Source organism: Electrophorus electricus, chromosome 10, assembly GCF_013358815.1.
Source record: "Electrophorus electricus isolate fEleEle1 chromosome 10, fEleEle1.pri, whole genome shotgun sequence".
Classification (NCBI taxonomy): domain Eukaryota; kingdom Metazoa; phylum Chordata; class Actinopteri; order Gymnotiformes; family Gymnotidae; genus Electrophorus; species Electrophorus electricus.
Window position 1 is genome coordinate 8038330 of NC_049544.1, and position 18092 is coordinate 8056421.

The 18092-nt window shown below is 38.2% G+C and overlaps 1 protein-coding gene across 3 annotated transcripts in view; it reads right to left on the bottom strand.

The window, feature by feature from the left end:
* The window catches only part of ulk4 (unc-51 like kinase 4), a 93011-nt gene that overhangs the window by 73030 nt on the left and 1889 nt on the right, over nucleotides 1–18092 (bottom strand). For all 3 annotated transcript variants that reach the window (XM_027023227.2, XM_027023228.2, XM_035530930.1), the window contains exons 6-19: nucleotides 17690–17791; nucleotides 17233–17316; nucleotides 17067–17142; nucleotides 16592–16693; nucleotides 15017–15114; nucleotides 13961–14030; nucleotides 13602–13668; nucleotides 13013–13120; nucleotides 12117–12177; nucleotides 11724–11917; nucleotides 9054–9100; nucleotides 8314–8392; nucleotides 4892–4999; nucleotides 2579–2662 (exon numbers count right to left, since the gene is read on the bottom strand). In XM_027023227.2, the coding sequence (XP_026879028.2) occupies nucleotides 2579–2662; nucleotides 4892–4999; nucleotides 8314–8392; nucleotides 9054–9100; nucleotides 11724–11917; nucleotides 12117–12177; nucleotides 13013–13120; nucleotides 13602–13668; nucleotides 13961–14030; nucleotides 15017–15114; nucleotides 16592–16693; nucleotides 17067–17142; nucleotides 17233–17316; nucleotides 17690–17791 (1280 nt within the window). The remainder of the gene's footprint in view (nucleotides 1–2578; nucleotides 2663–4891; nucleotides 5000–8313; nucleotides 8393–9053; nucleotides 9101–11723; nucleotides 11918–12116; nucleotides 12178–13012; nucleotides 13121–13601; nucleotides 13669–13960; nucleotides 14031–15016; nucleotides 15115–16591; nucleotides 16694–17066; nucleotides 17143–17232; nucleotides 17317–17689; nucleotides 17792–18092) is intronic.

Consider the following 18092-nt stretch of genomic DNA (forward strand, 5'->3'; position numbering starts at 1 on the left):
TGATAATTATATAGAGTCATAGCAGGGTCAGCAGGGTGTATGGAGGGGGATTATGGTGGAGGACTAATAGGAGGGGATGGAATATGTGTACTGTCTGTGTGAGCGTGTGTTATAAATATTTAATGGAAGAATACTGTGATGCCCAGTTTCAGCCTAGGGCTCTAATACATGCCACTTAAGGGATGAGTGCATATAGACCTTTCATCATCTGTGCAGAAAACACATGTACGCACGCATGCACAAACACTCAGACACCCACCCACAAACACACACAAAACCCAATCCGCCCACCCACACACGCCCACCTCAACTTCCCCTGACCTCTTCTTCAGCTTCAGTCTGGAGTGGAAGTCTGCATAGTACTCTCCCTGTGACTGAATTCATCCATTCTTACTATGGATTAAGCAACCTTTCCCCCCCATATCTTCCCAATAAAACCCAGGGCACTTGCACATCTCTCTCTCATATATGTTCCAGCCCCCATCCCCATACCCTTCTACTGCACACCACTCCCACTCTTTCCACCTCCCTCCTTCCGTCACTCTCTTTATCCATCGCTCTCTAAAACCTTGATTTCTTATTTCCTGAGCTAGGCCAGGGCCCAATGGTTCAGCACTGTCAGGCATTACAATTACTGCAAATATCAGCCTCATAGCAAATACACAAAATATGCACAATGCACATAAACAAACATTTCCAGACATACAAAATAGACTGTGTATATAGGCCTTTGAGACAGCTTGTCTCACACATGTAAAATTTCTCTCCATTTCCCCTCACATATACACAAGCATATATACAAACCGCCTACATTTATTTATATATGTAAGGTTTGTCGAGATATTCATAATGGTAGCAAAAGTACAGTTTCCAGAGAAACAGAACCTTTCGGCAGAGGTCTTTCATATGAAGGACCTCTGTCCAAAACATTGTTTATACACAGACACAGAGATAGATAGCTAGCTAGCTAGCTAGATAGATAGCTAAATAGATAGAGATAGATAGATAGAATGAGACTTTCTGTGAAAGAAAGAAATACAGAGAGCACAAAGACTGGTGAAAATGTGTTTTTCTCCATGATTACTGAGCCTATTAATGCAGGGACCCAGACTTGCTTATCAGCCATATGTCCCAGAATGTAAGTATGCCTTCGGTCTCTCGTCTAAGAGCAGAAGCAGTTGCTATCTTAGGTGTTAGGGCGCAGTGTACAGAGGTGCACATTCTGCCAGCGCTCTCAACGGCTTGCCTTCTCATTACAGTGTGCTAGCTTCGCAGTCAACAAGTCCCCTTATTAAGCAGGGCGCCTCCCCTGCACCTCATCCACGCATGCTGATGCCAAACAGGAGAGGTAACACTAAAATAAAGTGCCAAGCAAAGTATTTGAATGGCTATATGCAAAAGCCTCGAAAAACATTTCAGCTTGAGAAAACTAACAGGGTTATATGTTAAGGCTGGTTATGTGTTACACATATAGATGGATCCTGAATGGAAAATGTGAGGAACATGCTTTGTTGGAGGATTTCTCTGAAGGCTTCATCAGCTAACGGGTTAAGCAATTAATTGTTTAAACTTTTATATAAAGAATGTGTGGAAGTGTAATGAGAACGTAATTTTGTTTATACTATACATTTAGTAACATCTTCACAGTGCAACTCAACTTCAATTACAGATTACACAAGTCAGCAGAGGGCCAAATGTGGGCACTTTCACAATGTCCTAGAGGGCGCAACTTTTGCCAATTATTGGCAGTGCACCAGTCTGAAACTGGCAACTGGTGAGCCAGTGCTGCAGCACATCAATCAAAAGATGAGAAATTTGTGAACTGAGGAAAAAACCTCACCACAGTTTTAACCCATAGTGAAACATTTCAGTAAGTTTTACTAATATGATTCCTTGCCAGTTCCCCCCTCATAAGATGCACAAGCTTTAGCGGCTGTCTCTGCCCTTCCTTGCCAATAATCCAATAATCACCCAATCTGTAATATCCACAGAAACTCATGGGAGACCAGCAACAGTGTAGACATACAAAGATACTGACAGAAGGAGAGAAAAATGGACACAGAGAAAGAGAGTCAAAGGGGATGGAGACAGGCAGAAAGTGTGTGTGTGTGTGAGAGAGAGAGAAAGTGAGTGTGTATGTGTGTGTGTGTGTGTGTGTGTGTGTGTGTGTGTGTGTAAACGAGTAAGAGATGGGGCAGTACACATTGAGCACTGTTACATGATCTGTGCAGGCAGGGCAGGAAAGCAGGAGAAATGCAGCTGCCCTGCTGAAGCAGAACTACAAAGGGTTCCACCATTAAACAGTGCAGGCTGTCTTAACTACTGCTATGGTGATGAGGAGAAGCGTTTCTGGAAAATTCTGCTGCAGGTGTGTTGTGTGCACGCATGTGTGTGTATGACAGCACTGACTGACGACTTGAGTCTGCCATGCGCCCTTGACTTGCGGCTAGCAAACAATGCCTGTAGGGGCTGCAGAGGATTCATTATCACGCAGATGCCCCCCCCCCCAAAAAAAAACCCCACCACACATACACGTGCGCACACACACAGCAAGTTGAGGACAGCACAGCAGTCTTACCCCTTCCCGAAGGCACCTCATTAACACGGTGTAGGCGGCAGCAGGAACGACCCACAATCCTCCTGGGTGCTCTTTCTTCTCCTCCTGCAGGGAAGGGGGGAGGGTGGGAGAGAAAGTGAGTTTAAGCGGGAGAGAGAAGAGCAACTCATATCATTGGGGGAACAATTAAGGAGGGTGTAAAGCTGCAACTATCATAACTGGTCAAAATAAACCGATGTATTCACAAATAACTCTGTGGCTTCGCACTGCCAGTTCTGGTACAGGTAAGAGATACAGACTAGATGTAGATGCTATAAAACAGGAGAGGAACTCGGCATAAACCACTGCAAACCACACTGCCTACATGTAAATACAGCCTCTTCATGCCAGGCAAGGTCTGTTTTTTCATAAATATATGATAAAGTGTATAAAAAATGTCATGGAATCAAGGAGAATAATTACTTATACTCCCACAACTTTATAATCAACAATTATTAGGAAAAGCCTTAAGCAGGTAGCATTCATTCAAGTACATTCAATATTTGTATGGTTTCATTAAAGAGGAATTCCCGTATTAAATCTCAAAAAATAGTATTTTATTAACAGTCAAAGTAGTTCAAAATGGTTTTAAGATTCAAGTTTCTGTCAGGTGCTTGGTTTTCGAGTTACAAATGAGCCAAAAAATACATTTTACAGGGCATAATCTTTGCATTGCTTCAACTCTAAAATTGAGCATTTAAGATTAAATACTCTAAAATTATTTTTAAATTATTCTGAATGCAGAATAAAAATGCTTTTTTAGGTTTAACACTGGAGTATTGTTATATCACATTTGGCCTACATAGAGTAAGCCTGCTTCATCACTAAACGAAGGCAAGAATTTCTTACTGTCTATTAATGTTCACAAAAATCTAACAAGAAAATTAATAGCCCACGAATTTGCATAATTTCCAGTTTCAGACATGCAAGTGTGACCACCTGATGAATTTTATGTAATGTATTCCAGTAAAAATATTCCAATGTTTTCCAACCTATTCTCCATCTCCGGCATCTGTAAACTAGCTTAATTTACCATGAGCAATAATTTGACACATTTCCCAGAACAAAAAATTCAACACCACATTTACTGTGGAAGTCTAGGGGCAGTTATTGAATTCCATTAATGGACATTTACAAGAAATATGAATTCTTCAGTCAAAAGTATTTTTAAGATGTAAATCTATATAAATTGGTAATTTATTTTAAAAAAAATCACAATAAATGATTGCATGCAACCCACAATTAGTCTAGAAAACCTGTATTGTTGATTTATGCACTCATCATCTCATGTTCACATTCCCACAAGTTTACTTGAGCGGATCTGTGTTCAGGTGCCCACCCATCAGTCTTGAGAACCTTTAAAGAATGATTTCCAATATACATATTGAGGCATCTGTTACTGTTATTCAAAGTCTCACCACCTTAACAGAAAAGTAAGAGAATAAGTAATTAATTTAAACCATCTAGGACAATGAAGAGTCCCTGAGCTTCTCAGCTCTAAGCGCTGATGACATCGATAAGTGCTGTGTGTGCAGTGCACTTTGTGACACTGGCAGCTGAAAAGATATACAGTATTCAAATATCATGTACATTAGGTTTTCGTGTCAAAAAGGAATTCTTACCTGTCTGAAAAAAAGCCCACTAGACATAGTGTCTGAAACTGTAGCGCTACTTGTTTCATGAAAGGTAATACAGACTAGCTTAATAAATCATACAGCAGCACTAAAAATGTAATGTCACGCTATCTGACATATTTTGGTATTTAAAGTAAGGAACTACAGTGAGTGATGGAGGGGAAAAGAAAAAAAAGTAGTTTTACACAGGTTCTAACGAGTGCTGTATTAAACAGTCAGTGGTTCGACACACTTAGGTCTTCAAAATAAGCTGATTAGAAAGGTTGAGTATTTTGCTTGAAACAAGTGTTTGATCTATTTTGAAAATAGATTTTTTAATATGCAATAAGCAGTGAACAAAAGGTTAATGTAATGTAAAGTCAAAGCCTGATCTATCTTTTATTTCATGTACTGATCATCAAATATATCATGTTACCTGCACGTATTTCCTAAGCTTCCAATTTTCAGAAGACACCTTTATATAAAATATGAATGAAGGAAGAACAAACTATAAGTGGCTGAGGAGCTATAGACTGAGGAGCTTGTACTAAAATGAGTAAATCAGGAAACAACATGAATAAAGGGTTTGTATCAGTTTTCAAGGCTGACAAAAAAAAAAAATTAGTATCCCAAGTTCAATATCCGTCTGTGCAAATACTCCAGTTATTTTGATTAGATTCACCTGAGTTGCAACGAGATAGAGTAGCTCCCCTAGTGGTGGCAGAAGGCATTGCTTCAGCTTGCTGTTTCTGAAGTTCTCCCGAATAAGCTCCGTGAACATAGACATTGCCTGGTGAATTAAATTCAAACACGAGTTAAAAACAAACCATAATTAACTAACACACAAATATTTTATATTAAATAAAACACAAAGATGAAATTATGATTCTTAACAATTAAGAATTGTGCCACTTTCATATTTGTGTATGTATTCGTTTAGCAACTTTTATTTTCATTAATACATTGCTGATATAACAGATGCTAACTTTCCCCATAGCCCCGCCCCCCAGCATTAGCATTTCTCTCTCCCTCTATCTGTCTCAGCAGTCTGATGTGAGCTGCTGGTGGACATTCTCTTTCTCCCTTAATGCGGCAGCTCTCACAGCAGGGTGCTATGCAAATAGGACCTCCGTAGTTCCATGCTTGTAAAGTACCATAAATGATGACTTTGCAGAGGAACAGATGTTGGTGACTGAATTTGATGTGCCTTGGCAGCAAGAAGCGCACACTGATGATTCCCCATTACAGAGGAAAAACAAACAGGGCTAAGCTGTTTTATTTCTCCCAGCATCCACACACACCTCCCCTTTAACACATTATTATGATCATCAGCACACATGTGCATGCATGCACGCATGTATGCGTGCACACACACACACAGAGAGAGAGAGAGACAGCCTGTGGCAGAGGTTTGAACAGCACAGAGGCTGCAGGACGCCAGGCAGCATTAAGCAGCCCTGTGTGCCTCTCTTCTCCATGCCTGTGGGTGGAAAACTGGCTCATACAGTTAGTATGGATTGGGCTCTGAACTGCAACTGAGAATGCTGGAAAATCACATGTAGGGGTGGGAAGGCTGATCTAGGATCAGCTATAGAAAGCTGATTCGTCACACCTGCATTGTGAAGATTCACCCTGATGCACAACTGCATCTGAAAATCTGAACATCTCACGAAAACCAAAAGAAAAAAAAAAAAAAAAAAAAAAAAAAAACTTTCAAGCAGCTCTCCTCTTTATAGACTACTCAAATGTAACCCCAATGTTTTAGAAAATATATAGTCGTGTCTGTAAACATGATGTGCAGAGTAATCTTGAAGCAATAATAGCAGTTATTGGAGAGCAACTTCATCAGATGGGTATTCAAATATATATGTGGGTGTTATTTTATAAGGCTATGCAATTTAATTAGCATTTCAAGATGCACTGTTCATAAACAGACTTGAACCTAATATGTGAAATAATATCAATAAGTAAAAAATACAAGATAAGAATGAACATTTGATTTACTAGACACAGTGACAAATGTATGTTCAGGTAGAGCTGGGTTAATCAGTGCTGTTTTCCTGATATCTGCAGTTTGACTTAGAGCTTCTTTCAAGTCTCAGCCAAACTACAGACAGTAGAAGGAACATACAACATAATTTTGATATTTGCTTGTTAATAGCATGGAATTTAATGACTTCCTCAGGCAGAAGTGACCACAGAAGGCAGACACTTCACATATTAATACATTTTAAACTGAGGTTAGATTCTGAAATGGTGCATGATCAGAGAAAGAAAAACATCCAAGCCCCATTCCAAAAATGGGAGCACCATGAAAAACACACTCAGCCTCTTTTACAAAACCTCCTGGAACTACAGTTGAGGCTGAAGAAGATTGGTCAGGGCAGAGATGTTAGGGTTCTTTGAAAGGTGAAGTGAATTATGCTAGTGTCATTAGGCATGGCTTGCTGTGCCAACAACAGTCAGTAATGTACCACTCCATTAGACTGCTGCTCAAGTATTTCTGGAGAACAGAGAAAGAGGGCCTCATGGAAAATCATATGTACAACAGACAGTGATGAACAGTGAGATAATAAAAGAAACATTTGAAACTTTGCCCTACCTATAATTTCCTATGTGAAATGTATTCTTAAAGGCTTTTATTGTTGCCATAACAACAAATTAAGCCAAAGCTTTGGTTTCTGTCAGGAGTGCAAGCTGAAACAACTCTTTAATTGTAGAGACATCACAGCACTTACACTGGAGTGGAGCGCCACACCCTCCACACATGATGACACTGTTTCTTTCCACTATCTTTACTTCATAAACCCCTCACAACTCAAACTTAATTTCTGAAACTGTCTTTAGAACAGCTTATGCCCAACCACAGAGACTTGGAGTGTGGACAGGAAGCATACGAAATCAGCAGTGCCTTTCTCCCTCTGAACAAAGAGAAAGCTGGAGACAGAAATCGCCATGACAGAAGCAGCAGCTCAGACGCGGGACCCCTGTAGAGAGGCTCAAGATCCCCGGTTCTCCCAGCCCACTCTGCCTAAAATGGCGGGTGGCTGGAGCAGAATGTTCTGAGCCAGCACTGGTATGAGGGAGCAGAGAGGAAAGCGGCGGGTGTGTGTCTGGTCTTGAACACTAAGCCATGCTAGACTGCGGCTGCCGGCCATTTTGTGGCATGGTCCCCCCGCTGCTTGCGGAGACACCACTGCGTTTTATTCGGGGACAGAAAGGTGGGCATGTCGGAACTCACAGCAAACCCATATGAGCTCAGGATCAAAAGCCGGAGCATCCGGTCTGACATCAAACAGAATGCTGTTTTTGAAACCATTAACCACAAATACCTGCGTGCAGCACTTTAATGGTTTGTTAATCCCTTTAGAAGCATGTTTGGGCAGGATGCATGCCCTTATAACACTGTGGGATAGTAAGTGTCTTGGCTAATTCACTTTTGCTATTATTGGATTTCATGTGTTCTGGAGTCAGAGGTATAACAAATGATTTTGGTTTTTCCAGTTTTCTTCTGTGTAGAGTATTTGGGACAAATATGCTACAGAGATGTTATGGCGACACCTGCTGGCATGTCTTTCATTTCACTATGGTAACAAATAAAGGATATGAGCTCATGCAACCCTGCCACAGACTGGACAAAGAATTTAGCAAGACCACCATGTTCAAAGGATAAAATATCAGGGTCTATTACTACCATCCTACAGACAGACATGCAAGTTGTCACATACGAATTACTCTAGATAGCAGCACTCTTACGTTTGCATTAATTAAAACACACTGGTAATCAGTTTTTAAACAAACTGCTAATAATTTTTTATTGCTTTAAATAACATGATAGCTATGTGGAGATATGTGGAAAGTTACTCTCCTTGAGACTTTTCAGAACCAACACAACACAACTAACTGAAAAAGATGAAAGGCCTAACCTAGGTGAATAACATGTGTTAGTGTTAAGACTGATCCCTACAGGATAGTCCCTACCCAGAGGAAGGATTACACAGTTTAAGGCCTGGTGGAGTTTATTAGCCACTGTGTAATGAAGATGAAGATACATAAAGATAAATTAATAAATAAAAATACTGAAGTCTGCCCAAACACACTCACCTCTGTGATGGGAACATTGTCTTCGATGTCTGTGCAGTGAGAGGCCAGAAGGCCAATGACCCTCATCACCTTGGTCTTCCTGAAAGACACACAGACAATCAACACAAATGATGCATTATTACAAGGCACACAAAAATACACAAATATACACTATACACAAAGCAGCTTCATTTATTAGTTTTTTCTACTACACATTCCCTTCATCGCACTATACACATGCAGTAGAAGAAATGATCAACATAATTTGGATGATCTAATAGTGTAATGTACACTAAATTGTATGTACATCGGCTAATTATGTACAAAACACTTTAAGACTGACTTAAGCAATGCCTGATAAGACACATAAGTAACATGACACATAAGTAACTACATAAGTACATAAGTTACATAAGTAACTACATACAATTTTATAACTAACTGTAAAGTCTGGTGTCCATACTTCATCAAGGCTGGGTGCTTTAGGCAAGATATAGTTATTGCTTGGTATCAGAGAAGTTAGAAATTTGTCTAATTCAGGCAGTAGCCAGTGTTTCACAAGCCTGACCTTACATCCTTACAAGAGCAGATGTATAGAATGAGCCAGGCACAATACCCAGTGCTTTACTGTTTCACATTCAACACAATATATTTGCCAAAACTATATGAATTACCATGTTGGTGTGACTGTACTGTAAGCTGGTAAAGAATTCATGTCAATACTATCACATACACCATTGTGTGTGCAAGCTCATACTCACACATCCCAGTTAGGGGCCTGCCGCAGCTGTTGGATCAACACCGGTAACTGAGAGAGAGAGAGGGGGTGGGTGTCACTAAATATAATGTAATCATAAATGTAATTACCAAAACTTTGTTCTATCATGAATTATGAGTGATGAATTATGTTTCGAGAAAGTGTGGCCAGTACTGCTACATACAGCCCCCTGGTGGTCAGATGCAGAACCTATTGATTTATAAAACTCCACTAGCTGCACTTTCTTTCAAAATGCCTCAAACAAGGAATGTTTGTTACACGTCATTAAAATATAGAGAATTCTGTAACAATCATAGAAACTATTCAGTAACTACACAGTGAGCTCAAAACCCTATAAAGTGTTGCATGTAGTGATTATTGCAGCATTTCCACGAAAAGCAAGGGAAAAGGAAGCTCATTGTCCGTTTAGAAGGAAAGGAGGCAGTCCTTTCCTTTTAACAGTTATCTAATAAACTATTGTGCTACTTCACATACTGAGAACACCCCCTCTCCCTGAGACATTTGGGTATTGTAAGCCTTGCATACAAAAGGGTAACGATTAGCACACCTGCTCCAGAGCCATAATTCATAATCCAACATTCTTATAAACCTTTAAGATATTGGACTGCTTGCACTGGGTTCAATGCAACCACAGTGACATTGCTGCAAGATCATGCAATTAGCTAGATAAAATTCACATATTTTTCTATGATCAGAAATATGAGGAAACCATATATCTTTGATATGATGCCACTGCTCAGAAGAAAAAATTCTATAAAATGTGTCACATTTATTGGCACCCCTGCATTTAATACTTTGTGCACTCTCCCTTTGCCAAGATAGCAGTACTGAATCTTCTATAATACATGATAAAGTGGGAGAACAGAACTAAAAAACAGATACTGTTCCTCCATAGGGTATCTCTCTAAATCATAGTGAGTTATAGGTCCTTGCCTGAGGACTCTGCTCTTCAGATCATATCACAGGTTTTCAACAGGGGTTAAGGTTTCATCTTTGGTTTCAAAGTACCAGTAAACAAATGAAAACAAATGAAAAACAAAAAACAAGGGTTCACATTTTTGAGAGGATGAAGAGATGCTCCTTAAGGTAGCATGGTCATATGTTTTATATAAAAAATTGGGAAACTTGCATATTGGTAAACTTTGTTGCATCATGAAGGAGGTCTTTACCGTTGCAAATATAAACTATGCTGTAGTGCATATAAACAGGACTGTGAGCTGTCTTTTATACAGCTCGTTTAAACATCTTGGATCAGTTCAACTTCTTATACTGAATAAGACTGACTATTGTGCGCATGTTAAATGTAGTCCGTGTCTTTCTGGAAGTTGCAACCCATGACCCAGTTTAACTTTGCGGTTCAGACAGTTACAATTTTGATTTAAACTCCCTTTATGCTTAAAGTCCATGATGACATGCGTCTTGGTATAAATGGAAATGTTGGTTTGCAGAGCCTTTGAAAGCCTTTTCCTGGGATTTTTAGGGTTAGGGTTTACATGGAAGTGGAGGTCAAAGTTCTAGTAATTTTATTTCTGTTTTTTTGAGGGGTCATTAATTTTTCTTTATAAACCACATATAGGCTTCTCTTAAACTATTATCTACTTAATGAACAATAACAATACCTGCTACAGAAAAGTTTTTGACAGTTTATAATATTAACAATGGCTGTTTTTATTTATGTTTTTATTTTATTTTAACCAAAGCTCAAATAAATTATTGGAAACATTCCTCAGAGATTTGGGTCCATATTACCATGACAGCATTACACACGCACACCATTACATCACCACCACCACTCTGAACTGTTGATACAAGGCAAGATGGAGCCATGCTTTCATGTTGCTACTCCAAATTCTGACCCTATCATCCGAATGTTGCAGCAGAAATTGGGACTCATCAAACCAGAAACGTTTTTCCAATCATCTGTTGGCCAATTTTTATAAGACCGTGCAAACTGTAGCCTCAATGGCATGTTTTTAACTGACAGGAGTGGCACGGTCTTCTGCAGATGCTCTTCTGCACACCTCAGTTGTATTTGAGTTACTGTTGCCACACACTAGATATTTTCTCTTTTTCTGACCATTCTCTGTAAACCCTAGAGACGGTTATGCAAGAAAATCCCAGTAGCTCGTTAGTTCCTGAAATACTCAGACCAGCCTGTCTAGCACCAGCAACCATACCACATTCAAAATCACTTAAATCACCTTTCTTCCCCACTCTGATTCTTGATTTGGACTTCATCTTGACTGTCTACATGTCTGAATACATTGAGGTGCTACCAAGTGATTGGGTAGTTAGATATTTGCACTAATGAAATGGTGTTCCTAATAAAATGGCCGGTCAAGGTATATAACCTTAACAGTCCACAGCAGTCCAGAATGGGGCAGAATGGCACAATATGGCACAGGATGGCACAACTAGTCTCAAACAACCTTAGTAACTGTTTGGACCTAGAGTGGAAAAAGGTTAGACATTTTTTTAGACATCTAGGGTGTCACTTATTCTGGATGGCACTGTATATGTTGCATGTAAAGTGTTTTAGGCATTTGTAATTACAAAAGCCTAAGACACTTGACGTGTATGTAAATACACATGTGTAGTGTGAGCTTTTAGAATGACAGCAGATATTTAGGGAACTCTGCAACATTAGGCTCACCAGCTGGGAGTGCATAATGCGAGTTGCTGTGTCTCTGTGTGCACAGACACAGCACAGATAGCAGAGCAGGTTGAGTTTAGCACGTGGTGCCATGGAGCCTCCAGACCCGGCCCGGTCCACTGACTCCAGAGCAACACAGAGCTGCTGCAGGAACACTGACCAGTCCTCTGAGCTTAGACATGCCAAACGCTCAGCTAAAAAGACAAAGAGATTGGAAGTACATAAAAAAGGGTGGTGAGAAGAAGCCGTTAGGTGTGGCTTTGCATGTGAATGTGACACAAAATAAGCTTTTTACCTGATGTTATAAGTTGATCAAGTTGCAGGTCAACCCATAAAGTAACACTGGAAAATTCTATATGTACACATTTTATATACAAAAACGACACAGTTTACCTGAATATGCTGATACACATAGGGTTTTGGGGTCAAATCTGACAGGAGCAGTTTTCAGAATCTAAGAAAATAAATTAATGAAGTTTGTGTTTCTGCTTCAAGACATTGTTAAATTCTGAAAATTAAAACCAGTCAGAATCAAAACCAGTGCTGAGAGAGATATGACGAGGACAACATCTGAAAAACATCTACAGTGGTGTGAAAAAGTGTTTGCCCCTTTGCTGATATCTTATTTTTTGTATGTTTATCACACTTAAACGTTTCAGATCATCAAACACAAGTAAACACAAAATGCAGTTTTTAAATGAAGGTTTTTATTATTAAGGGAAAAAAAAATACAAACCTACATGGCCCTGTGTAAACCTACATGGTACCCAGGGCTGATTACTGCCACACCTGTTCTCAATCAAGAAATCACTTAAATAGGACCTGCCTGACAAAGTGAAGTAGACCAAAAGATCCTCAAAAGCTAGACAGCATGCTGCAATCCAAAGAAATTCATGAACAAATGAGATACAAAGTAATTGAGATCTATCAGTCTGGAAAAGGTTATAAAGCCATTTCTAAAGCTTTGGGACTCCAGCAAACCACAGTGAGAGCTATTATTATATGTGTGGACCAACCAGTTATTAGGTTTATGGGGCAATCACTTTTTCACACAGGGCCAAGTAGGTTTGGATTTTTTTTCCATTAATAATAACCACCTTCATTTAAAAACTGCATTTTACGTTTACTTGTATTATCTTTGTCTAATATTTAAATTTGTGTGATGATCTGAAACATTTAAGTGTAAAAAACATGCAAAAAAAAAAAAAAAAAAGATATCAGGAAGGGGGCAAACACTTTCACACCACTGTATATCTTTGAGCACTGTAGAAAAATCCAAGCAGGTTTACCTTGGGGTTGTCCATGATGGGAGTCACAATCAGGTCCAAGTCAGTGTATAAGAGCTCTTTAATGCAGGCACATCCATCACTCTGCAAAACCTCCAAACCACTGCTATCCTGATATACATTAAACATAATTCAAGAGGTTTTATGCCCTGTCACTAGAATCTGCTGAAACATTACACAACATTTAATATTATACTACCATTAGTGTCTTATGCTAATATAACACATCAATGACAGTATAAAATGCATTATTAAAATTATAAAACAATAGTAGCAAAACTGAAATATCTGGACATGAAAGTATTTAAATTGTTTAGTTTACATATAAAGATATACAGGTGATGTTTCTTTAAAATGGTTTACATTTTTAAAAGGGCAAAGACATTTGACATATGAGGGTTTCCAGTAAGTACTAATTCCTTGATCCTCCAACAGATGGTAGTGTGGTACCACAAAAACCACCAACAGGTAAACCATATGGCTTACTTTCAATAACCATTTGAATGGACGGAGTTAAAATGCATTGTACAGAGATGGGTCTCCTTCCTGATTTCAAGCACACGCTTAAAGTGGTGTTTATGTGTGTGCTTACTTGTGTCTTGACCTCATAGCTTTCTGTGTCTTTAGCGGTACTGCTTGCTCTTGGAGTTGGACATGAACTGTCAAAGCAAATATACAATAAAACAGGCCAAAAAACCTAATTCTGTTAATGTTTTCACCACATCTAACACAGACTGTCACTGGACAAGGCTCACTTAATAATAATAATAATAATAATAATAATAATAATAATAATTATGATGATGATAAAGAATCATGTTGAATTTGTAATAAAAAACAAAACAAGCCTTATATGTGAATATGAACATAAGCAAAATAGCCAGTCTTTTGCATTCTAACAGTTACTGGTAAACGTATCACTCATCATAAGGTTCACCTAAGAAGACATACCTCAGAAGGAAAATAGACTCTCTGGCATCTGAGTCCAACACAGATTTGGGTCTAAACTCAGTCACATTGTCTAAGACACAAGACAGAACCATTCACAGTTAATTAAGCACAGTGGAAAATGATCTACTTTAAAAAAGAAAACAACCACCATATGACTTTTAAATGGCATTTTTTAAACAGTTCTAAGAGATTCAATGAATGACATATGATTTGATGACAAATTTAAAGATGATTTATTCTTTATAATACAGAATCCATAATACAGAAATCAGAAAAGTGCACATAATCACATATCTCTGTCTCTATGACTCTCTCCTGTGGTTATAACTGTGGTGTTGACCAGTTGCTGTCTAATTCAGCAGAACATGTGAGTGCACTAATGTACAGAAGACTACTCAACTTCCACCGCACAACACAACAAATAATCCAGCATTATATGAACAATTATTGTGCAATTATTTAGCCGCAAACTGCAGCTGCAATATGCCTTATAATATTTTAAAATATTTTGGTGAATGTAACATGACCAAAAGACCTTATTTTGAAATGATTTACATTTGTTGGATAATTTGAATGCTGTGATTCATCACAACATCCACCAACCAATTATGTGGAATGCCTGAAATTGGTCAGAATGGTCACAAACACACAATAAATCATTTTGTGGTTTGTTAAGAGGACTCACTTGCAAATTGCAGCCTTATATCAGAACTTCAAAGGCCAAAATTGGCAATACTATTAACAAACTATATGTTGTGCTGTAACAGTAAGGAAATATTGAAGAATATAAGATATAACCGTCTTCGACAAGTGCCTGGATCCGTGCATAAATAACTACAAACAGAAAAATGTTTAAAGTATGCAAGCACAGGATTAAAGTATGCCAGTTTGCAAGAATTCATTAACATAGTGCTCTACAAACCTCAACACAAACATACTGAATTACAAAAATTCTTACACAACACATACACAGAGGCTTATACACATACACACACTCACAATGCCGGTATGTACATCATGAACAGTATGTGTGGAGTCTCATGCCTTGAGCATTACCTAATGTGAAGGACTTGCTGAGGTTCGAGTTAGCTGATCCAACTGCTACTTTATGGACCTCCAATGCTGCCTGAGAAGACACTGATGACAACTGTACTCTGAGAAAAAGGGACCCCCCCCCCACAAAAACACACACACACACACACACACACACACACACACACACACACACACACACACACACGGGTTAATTTCACTTCTTTGTCTATATTCCATTTGAACTTGGGTTGAACAATACATCTTTTCTTAATTGATATTGCAATACTGATCTCCACAATAACAGTACTTTGCGATATGCAATTTAACTCTCTAGCACATCATATTTCATGTTGTATTCTATCCAATCCTGACCATCCTGACTGTTTTGATAAATCACAGCATTCATATGGTTTAACAAAAAAACAATTTTTGATAAAAAATTATGCAGGCCAATTATTTTTTTAACCAGGTTCAATTTATGGCACTATAACCACAATACAGTTTTTATCTGCATATTATGGACCTCTAATTTGTACAGATTAGTCAAAATGTGGAAAAGGACACAAAAGGTACAATGATTGTAAAACATGCAATTAACATGTATTCATAAGATTACTTTTTGAGAATATGTAAGGTCTATGGTGTCTAAAATTTCAATGCCAAAATCAGAAAAGTTTGTTTAAAAAGCAGAGGCATCATCATAAAACAACATGCAACAAGCCCTCCTCCTCCTTTAGCCTGCAAGGGTCCTCACTGAGATACAGCAGCCTTTGTTATGGCCTACTCACAATCACTGGTGCCAGTGCTGAAATAATCCTGACCGAAAAGCGTTACAATAGCGTGGAGATCTGGGTTAAATTATTAGACTTTTTTAATACCCTCCCCCAGAAATTCATTCATTCAATCTTTTTTTTCCATTCAGTTAATGCATAAGAACTCTTACCATGAATAAGCTTTAGTCACATTAGATTACATTACAAAACATCACTTGGAGATTGCATCACTATAAAAATCCGAACAGACCTAAACTATATAGTGGAGTCTACATCAGTGGTTCTCATAGTCCTCAGGATGCCTTCATGTGTTCTAATATACCCTGACTACCCAGGCAATCATCATGTATATTAAAACAGGGAAACAAAAATACAATTTACAATTTACATTTACACAGTGGTGTTTTGCATACTTCATATAGTTCAGTGTTTCAAATGAAGAAGGATGAATTTAAAAATATTGGAATGACCAATCAACACATTTCCAAATGTAAATAAGGGGAAAAATATACACACACTGTATTAAGTCCAGTTTCTCTGCTAGTTAACTGAATCAACTGCATTTTGTCTAAGGCTATGTCTTGGACGCACATTAGAAAATCACAATCTGTAAATGGTTTGAATAATTCCTTTGGTTATGAATAAGAAAGTAATACTTCTCTGAAGTTTGAAAGCCAAAGTATCAAAGTGCATTGTAATTCCAGTGCAAGCTTCCTTATGAGTATCACACATTTGTTATTCAGTGTTTTGGTATAAGAGACAAAGACATGCAGAAGAAAGTACATAGCACAGTCTATGACACAGTTACACTAAGTAAAATTACCTAGAGCTATGAGAGCAATCTTCAGCATCACCCTCTAAAGAGGTCTCCACTGAAAAGGCTCCTCTCCAAAAAGGGTGCAACAACAATTGTTCCCAGCTCAACCTGCACGAAAATACAAGACAAAACGACTAGTTATGTCAATTGCTATAACTTGCATATGCTGCTAATGCAAAGCAACAGATACAGTGCTGTAGGAAGAATGCATTCTTTACTATATGCTACTTCATTTAATCCAACAAATAATTTTTTTACATGTTCTATCTGGAGTGATGCCAATACAAAAAAGAATATGTTTCTCAAAACTGCCCTCACTTATTATAACACACTAAAATATAAGATGGTAACTTAACAGAGGGCCATATACAATCCTTTTTTCCCCTATTTGGACAGTTGTGTGGCTGGGGAGTAAACATACAAAAAGAGCATTAGTATAAATCTGCTCATTATGTATATTGATGAGATTTGGTGTGGATACCTGTTTAGAGGGTCTTTCTGCAGCAGACCCTGAAGCAGGTTTTGAAACTCTGGACTTGGATGTGAACAAGTGTGACCTTTAAAAATAAATGCATTGCACTGTTACATTTTAATCTAATTCTCTAAAATGAGAATTAAACAGAGTTTTACAATAGCTGTTTGCAAACCTTTCTGCACCAGCGGTGGACAATCATCATGTAAAATTAGATGTATCAGATCAGTATAAGTCTCAGAGAAGAATGGTGGTTTTCCTGCAAATAAAAAAAGATGACATGAATTGGAGTGATTTACTTTTGAGCCTCTGAATATTCTGCATTGGCTATTCTGCGAGTTAAGCATCTGAATAATCTCAGAATTTCAGAATGCTTCAGAGTGCATACAGGAATTTAGCATTTGGAGGAACAAGACTGTTAACATAACCTTCTATTTAAACTAAACCATAACTACAAGCATGAACCAAGCTGCATCCTTAAATCTAAATATACACTTAGTTAAGTAAATTAATTATTGCCCTTACAGAAAACTGTACACTGAGAGTTGTACCTCTAAAACTTTTTGATGAAGTCATTAAAATAATACAACAATTTCATTCTTCAAATAATAAAAGATTTAAAATGTTCCAACCTGTAAACATCTCATAGAGGATGCAGCCCAAAGCCCATAGATCAGTGAAAATGCTGGTGGCCTCCCCTCTCAGCACCTCTGGAGCACAGTACAGCAGGGATCCTGACAATAACATCAAACAGCATGAGGAAGACCTTCCTAGCCATACACCAACATGAACTCTCTTATACCCCTAATAACACAATATCAAACAGCATGAGGATGACCTTCCTAGCCATACACCAACATGAACTCTCTTATACCCCTAATAACACAACATTTTAGACATGCACTATAGTATACTAGCTTATGTTACATCAGAGCCAACAACTTCATTTATTGTGAAAATTAATTAAAAACTCACAGCTGTATCTATTTCTGATCTACTCGTAAAAGGACAGAAATGTCTAGACCTTTTTAGACT